The 25,660-nt window shown below is 56.0% G+C and overlaps 1 protein-coding gene across 1 annotated transcript; it reads right to left on the reverse strand.

Annotated features, from left to right (window-relative positions):
- Positions 1 to 1,275: 1,275 nt before the first annotated feature.
- NTN3 (netrin 3) lies at positions 1,276 to 20,120 on the reverse strand (the record flags this gene model as incomplete). The annotated part of the gene is made up of 6 exons (XM_080354250.1): positions 1,276 to 1,604; positions 1,881 to 1,955; positions 5,010 to 5,063; positions 6,030 to 6,179; positions 11,915 to 12,103; positions 19,154 to 20,120. The coding sequence occupies 6 exons, from the start codon at positions 20,118 to 20,120 to the stop codon at positions 1,276 to 1,278; spliced, it is 1,764 nt and encodes a 587-aa protein (XP_080210376.1).
- Positions 20,121 to 25,660: the final 5,540 nt, after the last annotated feature.

The raw sequence follows: 25,660 nt of genomic DNA on the forward strand, positions 1-25,660 counted from the left end.
GAAAGGAATATCTATTGTGAGAGCACCTATTATTTCTACTCGTATTCATTATGCCAAGACCTCTACAATCTCAACATGGGAAGATACTGATGTCTATTTGAACTGGAGACTAATGCATAGTGAAGAAGACATAAAAGACTAGAGGTGGGTCAATGAAAGCTTCTCCCTCTTCCTGCCCCCTCTGCCCTGTGCATCTCCTTGGACAGCCTTGGCCACAACAATACTTCCCAGGAGAGCACACAGTCAGGCCAGCTCTGAAGGATGCACACCAATGTGTCACCTCATGTCAGCTCAACAGAAACAGGTGGAATTATGTCAATTGGTACCAGCTGAGAATATAGAGACATAGACCTGGGTGGATGGGTGATGATACACAATGGCTCTGGTCAGCCTGCCTTATGGGGAGGGGTGGAAATGGGTGTCTCCAGGTCTTTCCTGCTGGGTTGCCTGGACTATGCAGCAGGATAGATAACAGCCAGGGGATTTTGAAGTCTGTCCCCTTCTCCCTGGTGGACATAGCTTTCCCTGGTAGTGGCCACCAACCCACCGCCAGGGCCTGACTCTTCCCCACGGCACTGCAGCATTGCATGGGTCCTGCCCCAGCCAGCAGCACTAGTCCATTAAGCCTGAGGTCAGCAGAGAATCAGGCCTTGCAAAAGTTCACTTGTTCTTCCTGGTGGAGCTCCTGGGGCTGGTCTCTCTGCAGCACTGGATGGTGTCCACTCAGCCTGCCCATACGCACGCTAGCATGAAGGACAGAAGACTCTAAGCCTCCCGTTGCTGCTGGGCAAGGAGAAGGGCAGAGAGAGGTCTGACAGCAGCACATTTTCAGAGACTGAGGAAGAGGCAGGCCCTGGATGCTGGAGAAGGGAGATCTATCAACTCAGATGTCAACACCGGGCTGAAGAAGACTTTGTTAACGGGAGAAGGAAAGCCTCAAAAATGAGCACTATGAACAGCATGCCCACAGCAGGACATCAATGCCCTTCAAGCTCCTTCAGGCGGACAGTGACCCATGGGATCCTGCTCCGCTTTGCTCCTCACTCAAGGTTTGTCATTACTGCATTATTTTTAATACACACTTAGAGAAAAAGACCCCCGGACACATCCATGTGTGCACACGCACACTCAAAGGGAAACCATTGCCAAAATATACACTATAGACAGAAGAGTCCGTTCACACTATATATATGTACAGAGTCTCTGGGTGCAGTCTGGCAGCGCACAGCTGGGCTGGGGCTGAGCACAGGGTGGGGTGGGATGGGCGGAAACCCCTCAGGGCTTCACACACTTTCCCTTCTTCTCCCGCCGCTGCAGTTTCCGAAGGCGACGTGTCCAGGCGTCCCGCCACTGGATGACCAGGCTGTTCTTGTCGGCCATCAGTCCTGGCCGGTCAGTGGAGTTTTCACTGATCCCCATGACCAAGTACTTCTTGCTGATCTGGATCTTGGGGCATTTGCAGGACAGGTCTTTCAGATGGATCCACAAGAAGTTGTCACCACGCTTCACCCGCTCATCACGACACTTGTAGACAGAGAGGATGTTGATGGTGAACTTGGCCCAGTTGGCCACTGTCTCCATTTCCAGGATGTTCACCTGGACCACTGAGGGAAAAGAGGGGGAGGCACGGTGATGGGGGATGCTTTGCCTTGCTCTCCAAAGGAAGCTTTTGTGACGTGAACTGTCAGTCCACAGCAGTCCCACCTGCTTCATTCATTGCACCTTTGGGAGGGCTCTGATTTGGGGACCCCTCTCCATGCTGGGTGCTCCCCATCCCCTGGGACACCTGCATCTCCCCCACCCATGGCCAGCCTGCAGCCGGCCCTCAGCTGCCTCTGTGGCAAAGCCCAGCATGGCCCAGGGAGGGAAGAGGTCCTTACCATAGTCCTTCTTGCAGTACTTCTTCATGTTAATCTTGTAGTTGCCCTTGGCTGGCTTGCAGTAGGAGTCGCAGTCTGCAGAGGAGGAACAGAGGGTTGAGCACTGAGGGGCTTGAAGCAAAGCACCACGCATGGGGTCTCGTCCCACCATAAGGGAAAGGGGAACCAAGTGGGGAGGAGAGCAGCAAGACCCAGCCTGGCAGAGGGTGGTGGGTACTCCGTGCCCCAAGTGCCCTCCAGAAGGCTCACGAGCCAGAGCCTGGGCTGCTGCTGGGGATGGGGGTCTGGCAAGCCCAGCTACCCCCCCGGCAGTTGACAGAGGCTGGGGGCTCAAACTCTGACACAAACACATCAGCTGGGAAGAGAAACCAAGGCTGGGTCCCTTCCTGTGCTTATGGTTACAGTGTCCTGCAGGATAAATCAGCACAGGAGTGGTGGAAAGAGTCTGGGGACCCTCCTCCAGTATGCCGAAGGAAATGGATGGGACACATACAGGCGAGGTGGTGATGCCACCAGGGCGAGCAGACAAGAGCTGTGGCCAAAGACAGTCAACCAGAACATCTGTGGCCCTGCAAACCTGGGCAACGCAGGGAAGAGAGGCGTCAGCACCAAACCCACCATCATCCCCGCAGGGAAGAGACCCAAGTGTAGATCTGACCCCAGACCAAAGGGGCTGTGATCCTTAGAGCTGACTCAGCTCTCAGGGACCAGGGTGGTGGGCATCATCTTCATGTGGCAGCCTCTCCAGAGACCTGCACCTCACCAGTGTCCCAGCAACGGGGAAGGGGACTCAGGTTGAGGGGAGCAGGTGGGTGAGGGAAGCAGCTCTGCTCTGCCAGGTTGGTCCTGCAGCCTGAGCATCCCTGCTCCAGCACAGCCGGGGAGGTCACCAGGCTGTCCTCCACCCCACACAGCATCCCTCCCTGCTGTTCCCCAGATCTCAGGAGAGGCTCATGTCCTCAAGGAGGCTTTTTTCTGTGCATTTCTAAAGACCCAGATTTGCATCTCAAGAAGAGGGAGGGTAGGGAATGCCTCTTTCCTTCTCCCCAAAGACTTTGATCCCAACAATTGCCCGAAGTAGCCCTGTTCTCCTCCTTTCTTTCCCCCTGCCATCTTCCTTTGAACATCTCAATTTGTCTCTTTCCAAATGGCATGTTTTTTCTAAGCCCATCTTTCTTCTTTTCTCTGCCTTTTGCAGGTTCTGTCTCTGGCTTGGCCCCATGTCCCGGGAGAGAGCCAGCAGTTCCTGAAGTTGTCTTTGTTTGCGGGTTGCCACAGCAATCACTGGGGATGGAGACGAGAGTCTGGGGGAAGACGGGAATAACAGCACCCTGTGCCAAGGGGAGGAGGAGAAAAGGGGAAAGAAAGAAGCCCAGGAGCACAAACTTGCCCTGGGGTCTGCTGCTCTCCTTTCTGCCCAGCTCCTTTTTATTTGGGACTTTGTGCCGCCTGTTCCAAATTTGTCATTGATAGAAGCAGCGCAGCATGAAGGTAATTCTTGTCAGAGCGGGGTGAGCCCTGATTCTCAGCTCCGCTGCCCCCGGGACAGTGGTGGTGCCTGCAGATGGGGGCACAGGGTCCCCCCATGCGGGGTGGCTGCTGAGTGCACTGAAGCACTCAGCCATAGTGCTGAATGTGCCCCACCTGTTGCATTATTGGGATGTGCTACAGCCTCATCCCGGACACTGCTGTGTCCCTGGGAGACATGACAGCCCCATCCCAGACACGGATGCATCCCTGGGACGTGCTATAGCTTTGTCTCAGACACTGCTGCATCATCCCCTGGGATGTGCTACAGCCCCATTCCAGACACAGCTGCATCCCTCGTGAGCCACTGGCCCAACATGGGCATCCCCTGTCTCTGCGGGGAGAGCATGTGCAAGAGGCGTTGAGTTTGCACATCTGGTTTACTTCGCCTTGAAAAAAAAAAAGGAACATTTTGTTTTAAGAGAGATGTAACTTAATTAGGTGTTATGGCTGCAAATCTTTTACTGCTGACTTTGAATTACTTTAAAGCTCTGTTTTGCCCTCCACAAGTTTTGTTAACTTTGCTAACAGGGAACAAGGATTTATTTTTTTTTTCCACTAAATGAAAAATATTTTAAGATAATAATAAAAATTACAAGAAGTGGACCCAGGATGTTTCGCTGCCAAGCCAGTCGGGCACTCAGGCAGAGAGACCAAAGCTGGACCTCAAAGGCTGCAGATTGTTGGGAAGGCAGGAGAAAACTGGGAAGAACGATGCAGAGGATGGAAATGTCAGCACTCGTGGACAGGACCCTAGCAGAGAGGAGGATGGGGAGAGGGGGGGAAGCCCAGCACCTGAGCACAGTGGCCCCAAACAATGTCCCCCTGTTCCTGCAGCCCGGCACCTGCTGCCAGAAACAGGGAGGGAGGTGGGAAAGTGTGGGAGAAGGGGCTCTGACACGGCCTAGGCTGGCAGGACCATGGGGCATTGAGGGGCTGAGAACCCCGTCAGGGAGTTCCCTGCTCACGGGGGAGCCTGCGGGCTCCTGGGGCAGAGGGATGCAGGCAGAGGGGCATCAGGGCACAGGAAGGGTGCATGGCCGTGGGCGGCCCTGACTGTAGCACAAGCAGACTGAAGGCAGGGTGCCCCAAGTAGACTTGGGCAGGGCAGGATTGCCTGCCTCATCTCTGCATCTCTGATTTGCCCCAAGGATGGGGGCAGCAGGACCCCAGCTGTGTCCCCTGCTCCCCCAGCGCAGGCTCTGGGCAGAGGCAAGCTACTTTACATTAAATATATTCGACCTAGAAGCCAGAAATCTTAAAACAACAAACCCACAGATAAAACTAGAGGCAGTTTAAGGCAGACCTGCTCTGCTAAAACAAAGTAAACACCCAAGTCTCCAGCGAGTGCCATTTATTTTTACGCGGCTGAAAATATCAGACATCACTCTAAGAGTGTTCCTATTTATAAAGCACTGGAGGGGAGTCACCTTGATTAACTCTGCTCCATGTGGCACTCTCTGTTTGCAATAAAACCATCCAAATCCCCCTTTCCCTACCCGTTTTTTTTTTCCTTTTTCCAAAATCTGGTGTTCCCAGCTCCCTCCCTGGCAGCAGGCAGGGCTGAGGCCATGGGCTTGCCCTGGCAAATGGAGCACTTACCTGCAGGTGCCTCCGTGCTGGTGACCAGGGAGGTGGGGTTGATGGCAGGGATCTCTGAAAGAGAAAAGGAGAGATGTCTTAAGGAAAAGAATCCCTAGCTTTGGGGGTGACACCTGGGCAAGTGAGGTGCAGAGGGGATTTGGCGTTCACCTTCAGCAGCTCGCTAAGGATGGATATTCTGACCTGAATATCACAGGCCATTAAACAGACCCAGAGATGCCCAAACTGAGTTTATTAAACTGGGAGATGCTGCAACATCCAAGAGCCCTAAGTCACTGCTGTGGAGGATATGCTTCAGGGACACATGGTCCCTGAAGGAGTCGAACTCGATGATCCTTGTGGGTCCCTTCCAACTCACGGCATTCTGTGGTTCTATGAATGCTCTGCTGAGCCGAGCTCGGTTTGGGCATCAGGCAGATGCTTGGCTGATCTGAGCGTACTCCAGGCTGCATGGCACAGGGATAAGCGTGAGCAAAACCAACACTTTCTCAGGGCTCCTGAAGACAAAATCTGGGGGAAATTCTGTCCTAACCCCAAACCTGGGGAACAACAGGAGGAGAGGAGCCAGCCCTGTCAGCTCACCCCCACTGCCACTGCTCTGGCAGCACCAAAGGATGCTGCAGAGCATGAAGTTGTTCCTCTGTCAATTGGGTCAAATTCAGACCCACTGCAATAAATACATTTCTATGCTGATCACAGGATCTGTCTTTGCCCCAGACCTGACCATGCTCAGGCCTCAGCTGGGTGAGGGAGGCACCTTGCTGCAGATGAAGACACATCCAGCAGAGCTGTTTCAGTCAGCTGGAAGCACTAACCCAATGCATCTTTCAGAGCCTCCCAGGCTAGGGGGGCCCCCAGATGGCAACCCACCATCCTGCCTTGTCCATCTCCTGGAGGACAACCAAATGGGTTGGCAGCCCCTCAGCTCAGCCTCCCAGCCACTCCAAGCCAGCCCTAGGAGAACATTCTCTGGTATCAGTGGGGGTCCCCCAGCCCCAGGCAGGGCACAGTGGTACTCACTGATGCAGGGGGCCACCGGCGAGCGGCTCTGCTGGTAGCCCTTGGCGCAGCGGTTGCAGGTGAGGCCAGTCACACCATCCTTACACGGGCACTGCCCCGTCGTCTGGTTGCAGGTCTTGCCAGCTGCGCCAACGGGGTGGCAGTCGCAGGCTGGGTGGGTGAGAGAGAAGAGGTTACATGAGACGTGACGTACAATGCAAACCCCAAACTCAACCCAATGTGCCACCCTTGGAGAGGTGAGGAGGAGGTTGGTCCTTCCAGAGCACTGATTGAAAGCAGCTGCTAGGGCCAGCACAGCCAAGACCCATGGGTCTGGATCACAGCCCCTCATGTGCCACCAGCAGATGAAGAGCTTGGCCAGGGATGTTCAGGATAAGCCTCTGGGGACCCCACAGGCAGGCAGCTGCCAGCTGGCATTTAAGGTCTGGACACCAGGAGAACAGTTTCTTCCTGCCTGTTTTGCAGGCAGCTGCTCCAGGGCCAGCCCAGCATGTGTGCAGGAGGAGGGATTTCCATGGGCAGCCCCATGCCTGCTGCCAGCCGTGTCCTGTGCAAGCAAAGGGAGTGGGTCTCACAGGCAAACCCTTGCTCATGGCCAGGGTGGGTTTGGGGGCACTGCAGGGCCAGAAAGGGGACAGACACACACCTGGGTCTGCTCTTCCTGCACCTCAACCCTGGGGTGATGCTACTGTCACAGCAGTAAAAGGCATTTTCTCCACTTGCTCCCCCACCTCTGAGCTTTCCAGTCCATGGGGCTGAACCAACACTCAGCTTCTACACAAACTTTGGCCTTGTCTTAGTTTTAGAATAGTCTGAAATGAGTTTTCTCAATGCTTCCCAAGCTCACGAGTCTCAGCACCCATACCGCCTTCTGGAGACCCCGGCCAAAGCCATGTCCCCATGCCTTTCTACCACAGCCTCCCCAGGGACAAGCCACACCTGATGTGGGTGAAAGTTGGGTCTTCACCCTCAGAACAGACCCAAAGTGGCTTTCCATCACACCACACTGCATGACGGACCCACCAAGGGCTGTTTACACAGAGGGACGTGGGAAGGAGACACTCACTCAGAAGAGGACCTTCCCACCTGCCTGCCCGGGGCTGGGCTGGCTCTGAGCTGGAGGAGGTTATCTCGGTCTCCATCAGTGTAAGAGTTGAACGTGATTCCAAAGCAAAATAGAAACATCTCCCCCTGCCCACCCCCACAGACCCCCGATGTTATCATTTCCCTAATTTTCACCAGATGGGACTGGTGGGAGCACCACAGTGCTGCTCCTCAGACCCCCTCCCACATGGCCAGAAACCAGAGTGAGCAGCCTCTAATGGGGACCAGATGCTTCATCCTTGTCAGATCTTGGCTGGAACTGGAAGTGAACGTCTTTCTGACAAGGATATTTTGGGGGCTCAGCTGTGATAACAAATGGCAGGGAGCGAGGGAGCCTTGGCATGGTGCGCGGCCGTCAGAAACACAGGGTCTTTCTTCAGCCACAACAGGCCTGTCTCCTGCCAGGGCAGCCAGTTCTCCCCAGCAAGCCCGGCTTTGCCGGCTCTCCTGCAAACACCCACCGTCAGGTCACCGGGGACCCTGGAAGGTCATGAGATCAAGGCATGGTTCAGCCCTGGACTCTGAGAAGCAAAGCTGGCAGCGATGGTCCGGTGCTTGGCCAGCCCTGGATGACCCATGGGAACAGTACCACTGCCTTGTCTGGAGGAGAACACCGGGCTTACCAGCCTCTATTGAACCACCATGTTCTGGGACATTTCAGGTGCTTCAGACCCATCTTGATGGTCTCCCTGTGCCTGCTCTTCAGGGCTCTTCTGCACGGGCCCAGCTGTGTCCTGCAGCACTTGGAGGAAGCAGGTGCCTTTGATGAGCTGGCAGGTACACTTCTTGGAAAACATCCATTGCTGTGTCTCTTTTCCACTAGCAAAAGCTTGGGTTTCTGTTGGTGGGCTGGGCATGAAGCATCACCCATCTGCATCACCACCTGAGCTGGGAAAAGCAGCCCTGTGCCACCAGCATCGCCCCAGTCCTGCCCTGAATGAGAGGCTCTCACCCCACCACTGCTTCTCAGAGCACTCCCAGGCCCACAGCACCCATCTCCAGCCAGAAAAGTCCCACCCACCCTACAGCAGCTGCGCACGAGTTCTGCCAAAAGCCCAAGAGACAGGACTGTGCAGGGAGAGTTCCCTGCAGCCATCGCTCCTGCTCTGCACACACAGCACTAGACAGTCCGTGCCTTAAAAAATGTATGGCCAGAGGCACGCTTCCAGCAAAGATTTATACAAGTGCTCAGCTTCACACGTTGTGGATAATCTCTTGGGTCCGAGCAGTGTATTCCTGGTGAGAAGTCTAAGGATGGACATAAATGTCAGCACAATCAGGACTCAGTTCATCCAAGCGGATCTCTCTTCATGCAGTGGAAGGCGGCTTTCAATCACTTTTGATGTTTTATCTGGATTGGTAATTAAGGCAGCTTTGCTCATATACATCCACAACTGATAGATGTCTTTGGGAGATGAGCTCGGTCTCCGCCAGACCAGTCTCCAGCTCCTCACCCCGCCATGATGGGATTTCCCACAGTCCCACAAAAACCCGCTGCTCCTTCCTGCTTTGATAGGAAGAGCATCCCAGGCAACACCATGCTTACCTAGCTGGTCCCACATCCCAGCACAGCCACATCCCTCCACTCCAACTATAGCATCTCCATCCCTCCTCATCCTGACATGTCCCGCAGAAAGGGGCTGGCTAAGGGACCCCATCCCAGCACAGGGGCTGTGGGGACACAGAGCAGCTCCGCGCCTGCTGCACACACAGAGCCCGGCTGCTCACAGCCCTCCCGTTGCTAGGATCTGGCCCACAGTGCTCGAACAGTGGATTAAGTCACTAACTTGGAGCTTAACTCATCGAGTTGTGCTTGCCAGAAAGCATGTCTTGCACCTAATATTGAGGGTATTTTTGCGTCTTAAGGCTTAGCTGCTACTGCTTCACCAGTTTTCATTGGAGAAAGCTGGGGGTTTACAGCTTTGTTTAAATTACAGGGATTAATGCACAGCCATTCTTTATTTGACTTTTCAATTACCACCATTGAATTAATCCTGTAGGTTGTTCTGCCTTTTCCATCCTCCCAGCTTTTCCGTCTCGCAGCATCCAGCGGTGACGCTGGCTGCTGGCGGCCGCAGGGAAGAGCTCGCCTCCCTCACCGGCCGGTGGCTGAGAGCTCCGCCAAGTTGCCAGCAGCAGATGCAGGCTTGTGTAATCTGCAGTCCATGTTTTTGTGCCTATTCAAAGACATTGCATCCCCTGACAAACCATGGTTGGATATTTAGTAGCAGGCTCAGCTTCTGCCCTGGACCAGCACTGCGGTAGATGCAAAGACCCCCATTCAAAGCCGCAGATGTCAGTTCACAGCAGCTTGCTCCACACCTGTTTTCAAGATCTGCTGTCATGAGCCTTGCTTTTCCTTATCTTTTTCTTTTTCTTGCAAGAGCACAGGCATCTGAACTGCAGGTACAGGACACATCTTTGGGGAAACCAAGCCCAAACTGTCTTGTCACATCTCCATGTGTTTATCTCTGGCAGCACTGGCTCCCACTCATGGCACCGGGCAGGCTCCCTGGTGCTGGTCCTGCTCCAAGGAGCTCCCAATCCAATGGATCCACCACTGGATAAGTACAAGAGAGGGATGGTAACACATTCTGCTTTACTGAAGGAGGAGTGGCCAAAGGAGCAGAAGCATCAGGGATTTTATTATTAACTCAGTTCCTTGAGGCAGAGCCAGGAACTGGCTTCCCAAGACCCAGGGTACCGCCTTTACTGCCAGATCCTCCTCAACATATGCACCGTAGCGGGGGACAGCCCTTGTGCACATGTTCATCTGGCTGGGCTGAACCTTTGCAGCATTTCCAAACCACGGACAAACCCTGCCAGCCCCCCGGCAGTGGCACCCCCTGCACTGGCCTGGCAGAGACCTGCCTGTGGCTCGGCACAGGGAAGGAGGTTTGTTTGCAAGGACTTGCTGCACTCACAAGCCCTGTTGCCATTCAGACTGAGCCAGGGCTGCCTGTGAGCTTGAGGAAAATCCTCTCAGAAGAAGGACTTTTGCTGCAGCTGCCCCAGTCCGGCGGTGCTGCAGCAGGGACTGGGGGATGCTGCCATTCCTCCCTTGCCTCAATCAGAGCCAGAATCCCTCCGAGGAATGGGACACAACCCAGGACACTGTGCTATAGACCTTTGGGATGCATGCCTTTTCCTGCATCCTCCTCTCCAAGTGCCTCTTAGTGTCATCTCGAGGATGCTGGCACCCAGCATGGCCTTGGAACCTGGCTGCCACCTGACACAAGCCCCATCAACAGGAAACCCTTGCTGCTGCCGGGGGGGCTGCCATGCCCATCGCCATCGCTGTGACAAGGCTTGGCCAAGGCCATGGGGCTGGGAAGCAACACGTGGCCCCCTGGGATATGGGCTGCTGAGATGGGACCTGTCAAGTCAGCTGCTCCGCTTATTAAAAATGATTAGCTCGCCACTTGCTAATGAGCTGGCTCTGGGCAGGGCTCCCCCTGCCAACGCTCCCATCACTGCTGCAGTGTCCGTCAAACGTGGGAAGTTTCTCCCTTTGCTCTGTCCTCTCCACTGCTCCCATGGGAACAAGGGTGGGGAGAGGCAGAGACAGCTCACGCAGCATGGGCAACAGAGGGATTTTACCTACTACATCCCAAATGAGCCATACCAACAAACAACACTAATGCACCCAAGAGGGAAACCCCAAGAGCCAAATCCTTCAATTCAGGTCCATGGCCACAATGTTAATGGTCTGAAACCAGCTTCAGCAGTTGCTATAGGCCCTACGTGAACATGCCAGGATCATGTCCTCACAGCAGCGAAGGTGCCCAGTGCCAACGTGGCTGCACAACACAGCGGACAAGGACACTATACTCTCTTTGGGGAGGTAGTTGCAATCTAAGCTGGAAAAAAAGGGGATCAGGGATGAACTCCCTGTCTCAGAGCAGCCATGACCGACGTTCTGCCCACTCTAGCATTTCAGCCTGGATCCTGCCAGTCGTTGGGGACAGGCAAGGTGTTTTCTTTTCTCAGCTTCTTTGGTGAAACTATTGTTTTGAGGCTTCACAGAGGAAAAAGGCTCCACAGAGGTGGCTGAGCAGGGAGAGATAAGAGAAACCAGTCTTGCTTGGCCAGAAGCCAGAGGAGGGAGAGGTGCAGGTCCCATGACATTGGGCACAGGCTAGGGACCTTACAAGGTCAAGCTGTGGCTTGAGGCTCCTAGTCAGCTCAGGGACAAGCCACCCTGCACACAGGCACCAGGAGCCATGGTGCTCAGCATCCTCCAACAGGTCCCAAGGGTCACCCCATAGCTGAAACATGCTGTGGGGTCCTGTGCCACAGCCCAGCAAGGAGATGGAAACCTCCATCAGCATCCCCAGCTCTCCAAGGCAGAGAAGCCACCAAGGGTCATTGTGTGAAGCACCTTGAATGCCTTCAAGCATGTCTATGGCCCAGACAACATCAGTGTAAGAGACAGGTTTCCAGCACATTTAGTCATGTGCCTTCTCCAGCACCTGCCCAGCACTGATCCAAACACTGATTGTGGAGACCATAACTGCAGCCACACCAGGACCCTCTCAGGGTGGATGGGGCTCCTGGGAGCCTACTCACTCAGTAGATGCTGGGCTTGAAGCAATGTCCCTGCCTGGTGCCCTTGGGGTGGCAGAGGTGACCAGGGTGATGGAGGCTGAAGGTGACCTGCAGTTGCTGGAGGGAGTAGCTGGGCTCCAAGAGAGCAGAGGGATGTCCAAAGGAGGGAAGAGTAAGGAGACCAAGAGAGACTGTATCACCTCTGCTGCCCGCATGGAGACACCTCAGCTTACCTTTGCAGGCCTTGCGGTCGGTGATGGACTTGCTGAGGTCTCGGTAGAAGCCCTCCTTGCAGTAGTGGCAGTGCCGCCCCGCCGTGTTGTGCCGGCAGTTGAGGCAGACGCCGCCGCTCTTCCTGCCCGAGAGCTTGTACAGCTCCATGTTGAAGCGGCAACGCCGAGCATGCAGGTTGCAGTTGCAGGCTGTGAGGGAAGGGGAGAAGGTGAAGGCTGGAGTTGAAACCTCCAAACCCCGCTGGGTGGGCTGGAGCTGCCCCGCTGCTGCTGGAGGCCGGGGCTGCCTGTGCCGGGGGAGCCGGTCAGGCAGGGCACGGCACAGCTGGCTCCAACGTGCCGTCCAGATGTGCAGTATCCGCCGTTCCACAGGGCTGGTGCTGGGAGGTCAGGGCAGAGGAGAAAGGGGACATGTAGGGACGGGGCACGGCTCGGCTGAGGGCAGACAAGAGTGAGATGGAGGGGTGCAGCCGGGGGGTCCGGCAGCACCAGCCGGGCACCTGCAGACCCACCGTTCCCCCTGCCCTTTCCTCATCCCCCTGCCCTTTCCCCATCCCCCTGCCCCTTTCCCAGCAGCTGGCTCTGGTGCCAGAGCCTGGCAAGCTTTTCAGCAGGACCAGCATTGTCCCTGCTGCCTCACTGGGTGTCATCCTCAGTGTCAGCAACGGAGCCTCTTCTATTTACGGCCTACCCTGTGTGCATGTGCCCACACAGAAAGAAGCCCTGCATGCACATGCACACATGTGCACAAGCATACACAAAAGCATGTACACGTGCACATGCTTACCCACAAAAGTGCACCTAAATATCTACATACTATTATACATGCATACATGGCACATGCACACACACAGATGTGCACAGAAACAGACATACCATTACACCTATGCACACACAAATATCTGTGCATGTGCGTTCACAAAAATGCACACAAGCATGTGTGCTCCCATGTGCAAGCATGCACATTCATACACATGCTTACGTGTGTGCATACATATGCTTGCATGAATATGCATGCACAGCCGCTTGCACATTCGCACACACACGTGCATGCTCCTGCAAACACACGCACACTCTATTTTTTCATTAGTCACAGGAACCGCGCAGCCCCCCCGCCCGATTCCACGTGTGCGAGATAAAAGAGCAAAGCAATGCCAGTTCCTGCTAAACACTCTTGCAAAAAGATAATGGGAACAAGATTTCCTTCGGCAAAACGTGTCGCCCTCCTCCCCCAGCCCCGGCCCCCTCCCCACACCGGTAAAATGAGGTTGGGTGAGAGTTTTTCCAGGCATACTGTGAAATTCATTAACGTGTCAGCCCAGATTTAACTGCTTAGCCCTGGGTTGGCGGTCGTGTGAAGTTGCCTCCCCCTCGGCCAGCAGCGCTGGTGGGAGCTTCAGCCCAGGCAGATCAAACGCTCCTTTGCCTGCCTCAGCCGCTCCGGCTTCAGAGACGCTGGGGGAAGAAAGCTGGAGCAAACCCCAGCTCTGAAAAAGGGTCTTTTTCGGAGGCTTAAATGAGCTGAGTGAAAGGCTGGTGCCGGCCTTGGTGCTGCCGGCACCACGCGCTCAAACCTCAGCTCCCCCTGGAGCTCCCCCGCGTTATGAGATTAGTGTAAAAATCACATGGCAGGCATCAAAATAACACTCCACATGGAAGTAGGTGCCTTTGGAGCTGGTTTTTTTCTTTTCCTGGTGCCTGTGAAAAATAGGGACTTTTGAGGCCAATTCTGACCAGGGGTGAGGTGCTGGCATGCGGCACCTGGAGGGAGAGCAGCAAATACTGCCTGTAGTCCCAGGCAACCAAGGATGCTGCTGTGCTGGGGACGCTGCTGTGCCAGGGATGCCGATGCTCATCCAGGCTTTGTCAGGGCCAGGAGAGATGTAGTGTAGTAGCCCGACACCCAGGCTATTCTTGCCCTCACGAGATAAAGGAACAGGGACCAGCTGGGGTGTTTTTTGCCACTGAACTGAGGCAGCCACATGCAACTGCAGGAAAGGAGCAATTTTTAGGGGAGTAGACAGGCCTCATTAGTCCCTTGCATCACTGAATGGCCAGCTGCACCACCCCAAAAGGCAACTTTGCTGTCCTGCCAGGAATGCTCGGGGCTGCCCCCACAAGCTCCTGGCATCCTCTGGGGATGGAGAGGGGACAGCTGCCCAGAGGGAAGGTGATGGGCAGTGGAGGAGAAAGGTCAGGTAAATGATTCGCTGCCCTCGGCACAGGTCCCTCTCTGCCTCCAGTTTAATTGGTGAGAGAGTAACTGGCCAGGGCCCTTCGTGACATCACCAACCCTACTGTGGGCTGTGGACCCTCCCGGCTGGCATGTCCCCATCAGCCCTGGGGCCACATTCATAGAATCATAGAATCATAGAATAGTTTGGGTTGGAAGGGACCTTCAAAGGTCATCTAGTCCAACTCCCTGCAATGAGCAGGGACATCTTCAACTAGATCAGGTTGCTCAGAGCCTGGACCTGAGTGTCTCCAGGGATGGGGCCCTGGGAACATGCTGCAGATCCTCCCAGAAGTTGGCTTTTGGGGAAAAACCTCCACTTGCTGCACAGCCTGGGCTGGTGTCAGCAAACTGCCTGTGGCTCAGCAGGAGCCAAGCCAAGATTTTGGCAGGATCCTGTCCAGCTGACATGGGGACCTGGCTGGGTTTGGCCATGCTGGGATGGTGGCTGTCCCCTGCTTGGGGACAGGGTCACACCAGCACATGTGACTGTCCCCTCACCCCCCTGGCGCAGCCATCCGGCACTAATCGGGGCAGACGGGTCCCCTGTCTTACCCAGCTAAATACTTGCACTGTTCCTTAGCACTGACTCAGTTGCAAGCTCTGTCTGTCTCCCGTTAATCACTAATTAAAGGCTTGAATGTTCCCTGCTGTTTGGGGTATTAATAAGAATTTAATTGCACAGTTTGGGGCTAATTACGTGGTAGCTCGCTTCCGCCCATGTACAGTATGCCCAATTAAACAATCATATGATCAATTAAACAATCACAAGATCTAATAATTTGCAATAATAGACTAATTAAACATTGACACCTTGCAATGGAGCAACATTCTGTCCCCTTTTTGATGGTGTTTGAACCCTTGCCCAGGCCTCGGCCCCCCCGGCCCCCTCTGGGCTGCTGCGGATGGAGGATCCTGGGGTGACGGCACGAGGGGGCTTGGGGCAGGGACCCTGGCATGGGACAGACAGCATTGTGCAGCACGGCACACGTGTGGCAGGCGATGGAGCCTGGAGGGCAGGAGGGGGACTCACCACCCCTACAAGTTCCCTGGGAATAATTAGCAAAGGCAGCCGGCTCAGCGAAACCCTAGACCAGCCACTGCTGCCAACCCGCAGCCGATTTGAGCTACGCCCCTGCTTTGGCTGGAGGAGCGCCCGGCTGGGACAGCAAGGCAGGAGGGGGCTGCACCTCCGCCCCGGGGATGGAAACTGAGACCAGAAAAGCCCCTTCCCTCCCACCCACACAGCACCTCCGTCATGGGGAAGGTGTTCGGAGGGGCTGGAGCTCACACCTCCACCACCAAGGAGCAGGAGGGGAAACAGAAGCTGAGACCTCCCCAAGGGGCTGCGAACTGAGAACAGGGGTGCAAGGGAGAAGGCTGAGCCACTCCAGCCCCATTCTGTGAGGAGCAGGACTCAGGAGAGTCACACAAGATTAATCCCCTTCACCACAGTGGCTGCTTCCCCCTTGCACCCCAGATCTGCTGGGACGCTGCACCTGATGGGGAGCAGGTGCCCAGGCAGGGGGATGCTGCCTGCTTGCACACCTCTGAAAGCCATGACCTACCGCAAACTGCTCTGCCTTCTCTGGGGAAGGACCATGGCTTGTGCTGCTGAGAACCCCCTGGTTTGCAGCACATCTGCTGGGGAAGGGGCAAGGAACATCGCGTTGGGGGGGATGCAGCAAGGGAAGGAGCAGCAGATGCAACTGCCAGCAGTCCATCAGCAGCACAGATCCTGCCCCAGGGGGTAAAACAGCCCAGGCCAGCTCACTGAGGGATTTTGGAGAGAATTTTTGCATGGGAAACACTGAGAAAAAGAAAGCACACAGGTACAGGAAGGGGCAGAGGACACAGGGGAAGCACAGGGGAAGCATCCTCTAGATCCCATCACCACTCCAGGGATCAGTGTTTTCGGGCACTGGCATCCTGGATTGACGGCGGCAGCTCCCCAGCCTAAAGCAGAGGGAGCAGCAGCCAGCGAGGTCTTCCCAGGAGAGAGCAGCCCCTTCCCTGCCGAGCCCCCTGGATCAAAGTGAGCCCCGTGCATTATCCCGGTGCTCCGGGGAGCGCTCCCGCCGTGGCAGCCACAAAGGGAACAAGAGCTCCCGCATTACCAGCGAGTGCATCAATTACTTCCAGTGGCTGCTCTGTGCTAATCCGCTTCCCCCCCTTCCCTAGGCCGGGTGTTTTGGGGACAGCCTGCTGAGGGGGTGACTGGACTGCCCTGAGCAGCTCCACGTGTGCAAGCAGGAATCGGCAGCAGTGGTGGGAAGGAGGTGACGTGAGTCTGCAAGAATAAAAATGATCCATCACCTAGCGAGGCTCAGGATTTCGGCAATCCTGCTCCTACTGGCCACTCTGCCAGGATTATCCATCACTGAGCCTGACTCGGGCTAAAAGCTGGAGTGCCAAATGGATAGATACACATTTCTCTCTTTCCTGCCCTTCTCTTTCCCCTGTTTCAGGCAGGGCACGCTTGAGGGTACACAGAGTATCCCCATATTGGCAGGGCAAGTTCCTTTTGGGATATTGGGAGAGCCTTCAGTGCCCGTGGACCAATGGCACTGTGCTCTAACCATCAGGCACGGGGCCATGCACCCCACGGCACAGGGCTGGCACTGTGCCCTCTTGCCAAGCCAGCAGCATGGCAAATCCACCATCACCGGCCTGGCTGCAACATCCCCAAACCTGCCTGCTTGCCCAAGTCACACTGACCTCCATAACACCACAGCACAGTGATGTCCCCATGAGTGCCACAGCCACCCTACAGCAGCGGTGGTGGGGTCACACCCCATGCTGATGCTCAGGCATCACTCAGATGTTTCACCTTTGCCTCTCCCCACACCAGCCAGAGGCAGAAGTTCTTGTGAAATAAGAAAAGTTTGATCTCAGCTCGAGCTACATGAATGGATGTCCCAGCACTGTGACATGGTGCAGAACATCAATCTGCCCCCACGCCGGAGCAGGTAGAGACTTCCATGCACTGTGAGGGGACAAAACCCCATGCAGGGGGCAGGGGAGCACAGAGCCAAGAGGTGACATCCCAACATGACCTGGAGCTGTACCAGTCCCATGACTCCATCTGGATACACTTTTGGGATGCTGCAGCCTCCCAACCCTGCCCCTCAGCTGGCACTGGGCTGCCAAGCTCGTGCATCCATCCACCCTCCTCCTCCTCACTCCTCCCTGGCCAAACGCAACCATCCACCACCACAAGCCAGCATCACAAATGCCCGGCCACAGGACAGAGTTCGAAACCCCACAGTCCCCAGGCTGAGCAAAGGGAACTTCCCGGGCGGCCTCTCCTTTTAATTGGTGCTAATTGCTGCGTCTGTTCCTGCTGGCTGGGGAGATGTCATTGTTAAAAAGCACAGAAGGGAAGGCTCGAGGAGCTTATCCAGCTTTCAGCCGCTAAGCCCTTTGGAGGCGGGTGATGGAGAAGCTCTTTCAGGTCCCTTCAGAGAGGGCACAAAGCCTGCGAGAGGAAAGGGAGAAAGAAGGGGAGCGAATCAACAGGAAAAACTACTTTCACATGCAGCTCGGTGAAGGGTCTTTGTGCTGGGGGCTTGTCAGGGGGATCTTGAAGGGACCGTGCCGTGCTCCCGCCTCCTCTCTCTCATTTATCTTTTCAGGCCTGTCTGCCAAAAGGGGTGATGCGGCTGGGGGCAGGGATGCTCAGGAGCACGGTCCTGCAGAGTGGGATCCTCACCCTGCAATGGACAAGATGTACAGACAGACAAGAGATCTGTGGATGCTCCCCAAAAATGAGCCTCCTCTGGATTCACCCTTTTTGTGCCAGCAGAGCCACCTCTGCTGCCATCACACTGCTTTACCGGAGGATTCAGTGGCGAGGCAGATGTGGCGTGGGGCGCCACAGGGGTGTCAGCCATGGGGTTGGGGCCCTCCTTTTGTCCCAGGGGGTTTCCATGGGGTGACCTACCAGCCAGAGCTGGCAGCAGCCTCTGGCAGAGTGCAGGATGCTCCAAAACTCATCTTTCTGAGACAAGTGGGAAAACACAAGGGCTGGCACATTCTCACAGGGTGTGAAGTGGTTTAAAGCATCGGCTCTAGCAATTCCTTTGAATCCGCTGCCTTTTTAGCCATTCTTAGAAGAAATCCACTGTAGCATATATATATTTAAGCCGATAGCTGGGATCTCAACAAGACATCGATCACAAATACCAACAAGTCCCTCTGACCTCTGGTACATCCGCTGAGCAGCTCAATGACTGATTAATGGTATGGCTTCCCCTTGTCTTGATCCTCCTGCCACCCCGAGGACTCAGACTCTAGTCCAGGAGCAGCAAGAGTCTGTTACTCCCTTTCCCAGACCTTCATGGGGCTCTGGCATCCCCAGCCCCATCCCAAATCAGGTGAAAAGGCGAAAACCTCCACCAAAATCCCACAAAGATTCATGGGCAGGACAGCCAAGCAACGCCAGTTTGATGTTTTGGAAATGTATTGTTTCAACAACAGGATATTTAACTCATGGAAACCTTTGCAAGGACAGACAAGTGAAAACCACCACACAAAGCACCATGCCAGACCGAATGTGAATGATAAAATGTTGAATCAGGGTATCTCAAGTATTTCCTTAATCTCTGCCAGATTTTGCTGCCTGATCCCTGCTCCAAAACACATATTGCAGGGAACCACCACGATTCCCACTTCCAGCCCAGGGACATCTGGTTTGCTGCCCAAGGGAAACACCTCTAGCTGGGCATCCCGCATCCCACAGCGAGGTTGCTGATGAGATGGAAGGCACCAGTGATTTTTGGAGGGTTTTAGTGCTTTGGCTCATGGGCAAACCACTGCACCTCCAGAGAGGCACCTGCAGCAGAGACAGGGCAGATGCTGGAGCCTCTCCCAACCCTCCAGTGAGGGAGATGCTCCCAGTATCTCTGGACAAACATGGTCCATTGCTTTGGCTCAGCACCCATCACTCCCTCTCGCAATGACCCATTTGGGTGTTTCAGCCCCAGGAAAACAAAAAGGTCACTTACCCAAACACTCGTTGGCCTCCCGGGCACTGGCCCGCTGCCAGGGCCGGTCATAGTGGAAGGGCTTGCAGCGGTCACACTCGGGACCCTCAGTGTTGTGCTTACAGTCACACACCAGCTTCTGCTCCTTGTCCTTCACGCAGCGTGCAGCGTGCCCGTTGCACTTGCAGCGCCCACCAACCTGCAGCTCCCCCACTGCGTAGTAATAGGGGGTCGAGCCAGTGCCCCCCTCCTCCTCGCCAGCATCCCGACCACCCAGGTCACGAAAGAGATGCGGGCGACTGAAGACCACACGGATGTCGGTGGCTGTCACCCAGTCCTGGAGCACGGGGCTGCTGTCAAAGTCCTGGGCAGAAGGTCGCCCGTCGAGGGTGCTGAAGGCGATCAGCCCACCAGTGAGGGGGTAGAGGTCGGTGAGGCCATCGGTGCAGAGGGCCTCCTGCTCATTCTGCTTCGTGACAGTGGCTTTGCTGGGCTTGCCATAGATCTTGCGGCACTGGGAGGAGTAGTACTGGTAGGGCACCCAGGTCTTGCCATAGTCCATGGACTTGAGGATGGCGGTGGACTCTGGCCGGGGTGAGCAGAACTGGAGGCTGACATAGACCACCTCAAACTTCTTGCCGAGGGACAGGGTGAGGGTGACGTTCTGGGGCGAGTGGTGAAGGGTCTCTGAGCGCCAACACGTCATGTTGGAGGCGGTGTTGAGGTCGGTCAGGTAGGCAGGTGGGTGGGCTCGGCGGGGGTCTGAGGCATTGCAGTGTCGCGTTGGGGGCTTCCCACACGTGCTGGAGGCTTGAACCTCCTTCCCAAAGGCAGCGTTGACGAATTCAGGGATGCAGCGGCGAGGAGCACCATTCTCATCATAACAAGGGTCTGGAGGGGTCTGCTGGGCTACGAAGGGGTTCACTGTCTGGGAGAGGCCCAGCATGGCGGTGGTGAGGAGCAGACGCAGGAGCTGCAGGACCTCCATCCTCCCGGGGCGAGGGAAGCAGCTCCTCCCTGGGGTGAGAGCAAAGAGAGTAAATGGTGCTGGCAGCCCTGCTGGAAGCAGCACAACTGTGGCATTGCCCATGCTGGGGGGCTGGTAAGAGATGGGCAACACACCTGTATCTGGCCCTTTACCCATGCACACCTTCCCACCCCACATCTACTGATGCAGCATCCTGGGAGTGGGGCAGGGAGGCAATTACTTTGCGGTGCCTTACCCATAGCAATCCCCTGCCACTTGTCGGCAGGAGTGAAATATTGTGGGATATGGCAGAAGGAGCTGAGCTTTGGAAGGAGGAGGTTGAAATCAGGGTTCAGACCTTCCTTGGCCTCTTATGAGCTCTGCTGTGGGCAACAGGAGTGTTCACGCCTGTCAGCAGCCCCGGCTGTCACACACAGCTTGGACACCCCTGTCACTGCACAGCTGCTGAGCAGAGGGGGCGGGGAAGAGCTGGAGAGACCTTTCAGCTGTGACAGTAGCTGCAGTCCCCAAGTTATCCAAATGCAGTTCAAAACAGCTCCCACCAGTGCAGGAGAAAGGAGCAGCAGCAAAAATACCTCATGGGGACATTTTGCAATAGGCAGGAGCTCACTAGGATGAGGCCCTGAAGCTCCTGGGTCCGGCACTGCTTTCCCATAGCCCCAGCAGCATCCCACTGGCCATGGGCACAGTGGCTTTGCTGAGCTGGAGGCTGGATCCCCTCCAAATCCCACCAACTATGCTACCCAAGTATCCCCACTGGCAAATGGCAGTTATTCTGGCCTCACCCCCAAGAAACTCAGCTCTGGGTCTGGCCTGTCTGTTACGGAGGGAAAAGCAAGGACCAAATGCAGGGCTCAGCTGGGCTCCTCTCCCAGCAGCCACAGCACAGGGCCAGAGGATGCTAGGTGGCTGCCAGGGAATGTGGGCCATATCCTGCACCGCTGGCTTGCAGGGTGCAAGAGGGACCAGAGTTCACATCCTCTCCCACAGGCTCTGGTTGCAGCATCCTGTGAGATGCAGATCAGCCATGCCTCATTCTGAGCATCATGCCAACACCCACAGCTCACACATGCACTGCAGAATGGCCCCAGGAGCTGCAGCTGGTGGTGGACCCCTGAGCTGCCCAGCTGGGTGGATGGCATCCCCCTTGCCACCCCACAGGCTTGGCTGGAGGGGCCATGCTGAGCGCTGCCCACCCCAGCCACCAAGGCAGATTTTCTGGCCTCTACTAGCCTGTGCCACAGCCAAGGCAGGCAGAGGGATCCCCACATCGTGCTCTCTCCCACTATTAAATCCTTACAGAATTACTTGGGTTTTGCAGTTCACTCTTGGCAATAAAGCCCAACGCCAGCAGCATGACCCAACGTGGCAGATGCTGCCCATCTACAGCCCTCAACACTGCTCCTGCCTGTCAGGCTGCCCACTCCAGCCAAAGGAGGCTGGCAGGGGACAGCCCATTTCAAATGATCTGTGATTTTTGTTATTTTTATTTTTTTCCCCCTCTTTTGGAAAAAAAACAAAGAAAAGGAGCTGTGGAAGAAAGCTGCCCCTCTCTGGGCTGCCAAACTGCTAATGGGGGGAAGCTCCTCCCTTCCCAACCACACTCAGCTGGGCAGCCAGCACCAGAGCCTGTGCTCACAGAGGGGGGACAGCAGGGACAGGGTTCTCAGCCCATCCCTGGACATCTCTCCAGGACAAATCCTGGCCTTGCCACCTCTGTGCTCTTTCCTCACTGCTTAATCCTCTGCTGATGGAAAAGGAGATGCTCACTGCTGAAAAATCATCGGCTTCCTTGGTGGTCTCTGCATTGCTCCAGCAGCGCATCCCCAACTACCCAGCAGCACTGCAGAGCCTTTGGGGAATGTGTCAGCCCATGGCTTGGTGGCTGGGCAGCTGGCAGGCACCAAGACAGGGGATGCTGTCCCTGGAGCACCCAGAGCACCAGAAACCCTCTTTTCGAGGAGTGTGGCGCCCAGGTGAGGGCTGTGGGAGCAGAGAGGGGAGCAGCAGGGGTGGAGCGGTCACTGCAGCAGAGGGAGCACCATGCCGCAAGCACCAGCCTTTGCAGAGCATCCCCACTGCAGGCAGCCCACAGGGCTCCATCGAGAGCTTTGGCTCAGACCAGTCAGCTGCCTAATGGGCAGGAGACAAAGTTGCAGCCACTGCAAGCTCTCCAGCATCTGCCTGTCCAGGAACTGCTGAGTGAAGACAGCACTGGGTTAACTCCTCCAACATAATTTTGATGGGACCATCCCCAGCACTTGCCCGTTGCTGAGCAGCAGGTAGCAAGCCGGAGCCCCTGCCAGCCCACGGGCAGAGCCCTGCTCCTGTCCTCACACCAGCTCTGCAGCTGTGCAGTGCTGACAGACCCCCCTGCAACGCCTGGCAAGACCTGGGCACGCATGTCCCTGTGGACATCCAGCACAGCCCCTTCGGCCTTACGATGCTACCAACTCCTCCATCACCTCCACCCCACCGCACACCCCACGGAGCGGGGACCCAGCTGGCTGCAGCCACCACCACCTCCCATCGCACCAGCCCCACAGCAGCAGATAGCATGGGGACAACCCCGTGGGAAGACCTCTGCGCTGGAGGGAGAGAGGAGAAACCCCTGGGGATGCCTCAGCAGCTGCATCCATCCATCCCTGGGTGACTCAGGGTGTTTCAAACAAGGCTAAACCCTGCCAAGGAGGAGTCTCCTCCACCCACCACCTCCCCTTCTGCCACATGGCAGCAAGGGGACATCAGTAGGGCTATGCACAAGTGTGACATCTACAAAGACATTTTAACTCCCTGTTTGGCAAGATATGAAGGTGTTGAGAAATCCTTGCCCAGGGAAGAGGGACAGCACCAGCATCCAGTGGTGGCAAGAGGAGAGCCCAGAGGTGAACGTGTTACGAGCAAGGCTGAGGTAGCAGGTCTAGGACTCAGGCCAGGGTTACTGCTGCTTTTGGGCCACATGGGAGGTGTGAGCATCTCCTGTGCATCTTCCCTACAATCATAGGAAACTGTCCCTCCTGCCAGCCATACCAAGGCACAAGTCCCAAAGATCTGGTATCCAGCTTTTGGGGGCTCTGCTCCTGCCGGGGAGCAGCCGCTGGGAAGCCAACGCTCGCCCAGCGGCACATCAGCGCTGCCGAGGCAGGGCATGAATGGAAATCATTATCATCTGCCAGACCACACACAGGCACGCACACTCCGCGCTCGGCTCACCCCATTCTCCCGCTGAAAGAGAGCCGGGGCCGGTGGTCTCCGCGGGCCTCACCTCCACATCGGAGAGGAGGGCAAGCTGCAATCTGCTCCCTTTTATGCATATTCAGCGTGACCCCAGGACTGCCGGCAAGCTGCCAGAGAGGCCCGGGGGTGGGTATTTCTCTCCCTGGCCCCCATCTGTCCCCACTTCCCATCTTCGCTGCTCCCAGTTCAGATCAAATGGAGACACTGCTGACTAAGCAGGGAGCGATGGCACAAGCCCCTCAGTACCAAATCCAGCCCAGCACCCGCCTGGACCCAGTACGAGGAGAGACATAAGTGATGGGGTGCATGTCTCAGAGGCAGCATCCCAAATGTGTCCCCAGCAAGGTTCTCAGGTGGCTGCCAGCTCCTGGCCACCAGCAGCACCCGTGGGGCTGGGGGGCTGTGGCAGTGGGGCTCACCCTTCCCGAGGAAGCAGCTGCCCCTCCCAGCTCCTCCCCAGAAGTGGCTGCATTTTTGAGGTGGGCGATTTCCTCACTCCTCCGCTCGGGGAATGCTAACAGCCGTGCGGTTTGGAAGGAAGTCACGCCGCCATAGCGCTTCAGAAGTGCTTTAAAAAAAAAAACAAACTAGCTACTGCATCCAACGCCTCCACACCCCTTCTCCCTACAGCAACACGCTTCCCAAGGCGGCGGGTGGCATTTCCCCGCCTCATAGGAGGCTTGTCAGGGCGATGCTCCAGTCCGCTGTGTGTTCCCCTTCCCATCGCCTTCCTGGGATTGCAGCACTGCCAAGAGTGATGCTGGGTGCATATGCATGCCCAGAGCTCTGAGGCTCCTGATGCCAAGCCACCGGATGGTGTTTGGTCCCCAAAACTGAATGCATGCGGCAGGTGCAGCAGGTGAACCAGGGCAAAGAGAGCAAACTTCCCCAAATACAGCTGCTGATGCCTACAGCAGGCCCAGGGTCACCACCCGGCAGACCGGGGCAGCTGCAGCTTTGCAGAGGTAATTACAGGATTAAGTGGAACAACACGGGGTGGGGAGGGAAGGGGGTTATTAGCCAGATTTGATCCCAGGATCGCAGAAGCAGCCTTCTCTAATTGAAGTGTAAGGGAAAAGCACGAGCAGCCTGAGCAGTGCTCTGCTGTCCGCTGCAGCCCAGCCACTGAAAAGTGTGGGTTTAGAGGGCAGGCAATGGCTAAAGCCGAGCAGCCAGCAACCGCCTGTGCAGGGAAGAGGAAAGCCCCAAGGGAGAGCAGGGAAAGGGTGCTTCCCTCCTGCCAGGGACCTGTGCCACTGCCCTTGGTCCCCTCTGATGCTGCTGGCACGGTGCAGTGGGCTGGGTTTCTCCTCCAGGCCAGGGCAGCACCGTGCGAGGGACGCTCACATCCCATGAGGAAAGCACATAGCCTTACTTGGAACCAGCTGGGATGAGGATGCCGAGTCTCCACGAGATGCCGCATCACCCTGTGCACAGGGACAAAGTCCTGGATGCCAGGGATGGAGCCACCCACTTGCATGGGGTACTAGATGGCTCCTCAAGGCATGGCACAGCTGTGGAGCAGAGGGCAGAAAACCTCAGGCAAGGACCTAAGGACCAAGCACTCAAGGGCATCTAGCAATTAGATCTGAAGTGCTGGGATAGGGCCAGTCCACAAAGACTGCTCGTCCCTGAGCTGTGTCATCCCCAGTAAAGCCTGTCACCAGCTGAGGTGCCCTCTGAGCAGGAGGACACTGAGGGGGACAGGATGGAACCCAAAGTAGAAGAGGAATGATGTGCTTGGAGAAGCTGTAACTGGGCACAAATGACCAGAGTGCATCTTTTAACCAGGACACATCTGCTCCCAGAGCTTGCATGTTCCCACTTCACTACAGGCCCTTTCTAATGATGGCATTTGTGTTCCCCTGTCACATGTGCTGCAGGAGCAACTCACTGTAGATCTGGCCAGCCGCATGGACAGGATCTCTTGTGGGGAGCTGCTGGTGTCCCCAGGTCCCTGCCACCCCACTCTCCTCCGCAGGCACCCGTCCCTCGCCCACTGCACCGATGCCAGCTGGGGGATGCTTCATCCCCCTACTCCACAAGCAGAGTGCATCAGGACCAAACTGTGCTCCAGCCATGGATAAATCATTCCATGTGTTGCTAGGACAAAACAAACAAACACAACAAAACCCCCAAACCAAAACACCACAACCAAGAAGTATTTAAAATGAAAAGAAAAACCCCACACAGCCAAGGCGCTGGGACCAGGCTCAGCTTTCCAGCGGGAGGGAGTGCGTGCGGCAGGGAGCGGCCGGAGGGTGCAGCAAGAGCGCTAATCGCCTTCACAGCTGCTAATGGAG

The sequence above is a fragment of the Nesoenas mayeri genome, assembly GCF_963082525.1.
Source record: "Nesoenas mayeri genome assembly, chromosome: 15".
NCBI lineage: Eukaryota > Metazoa > Chordata > Aves > Columbiformes > Columbidae > Nesoenas > Nesoenas mayeri.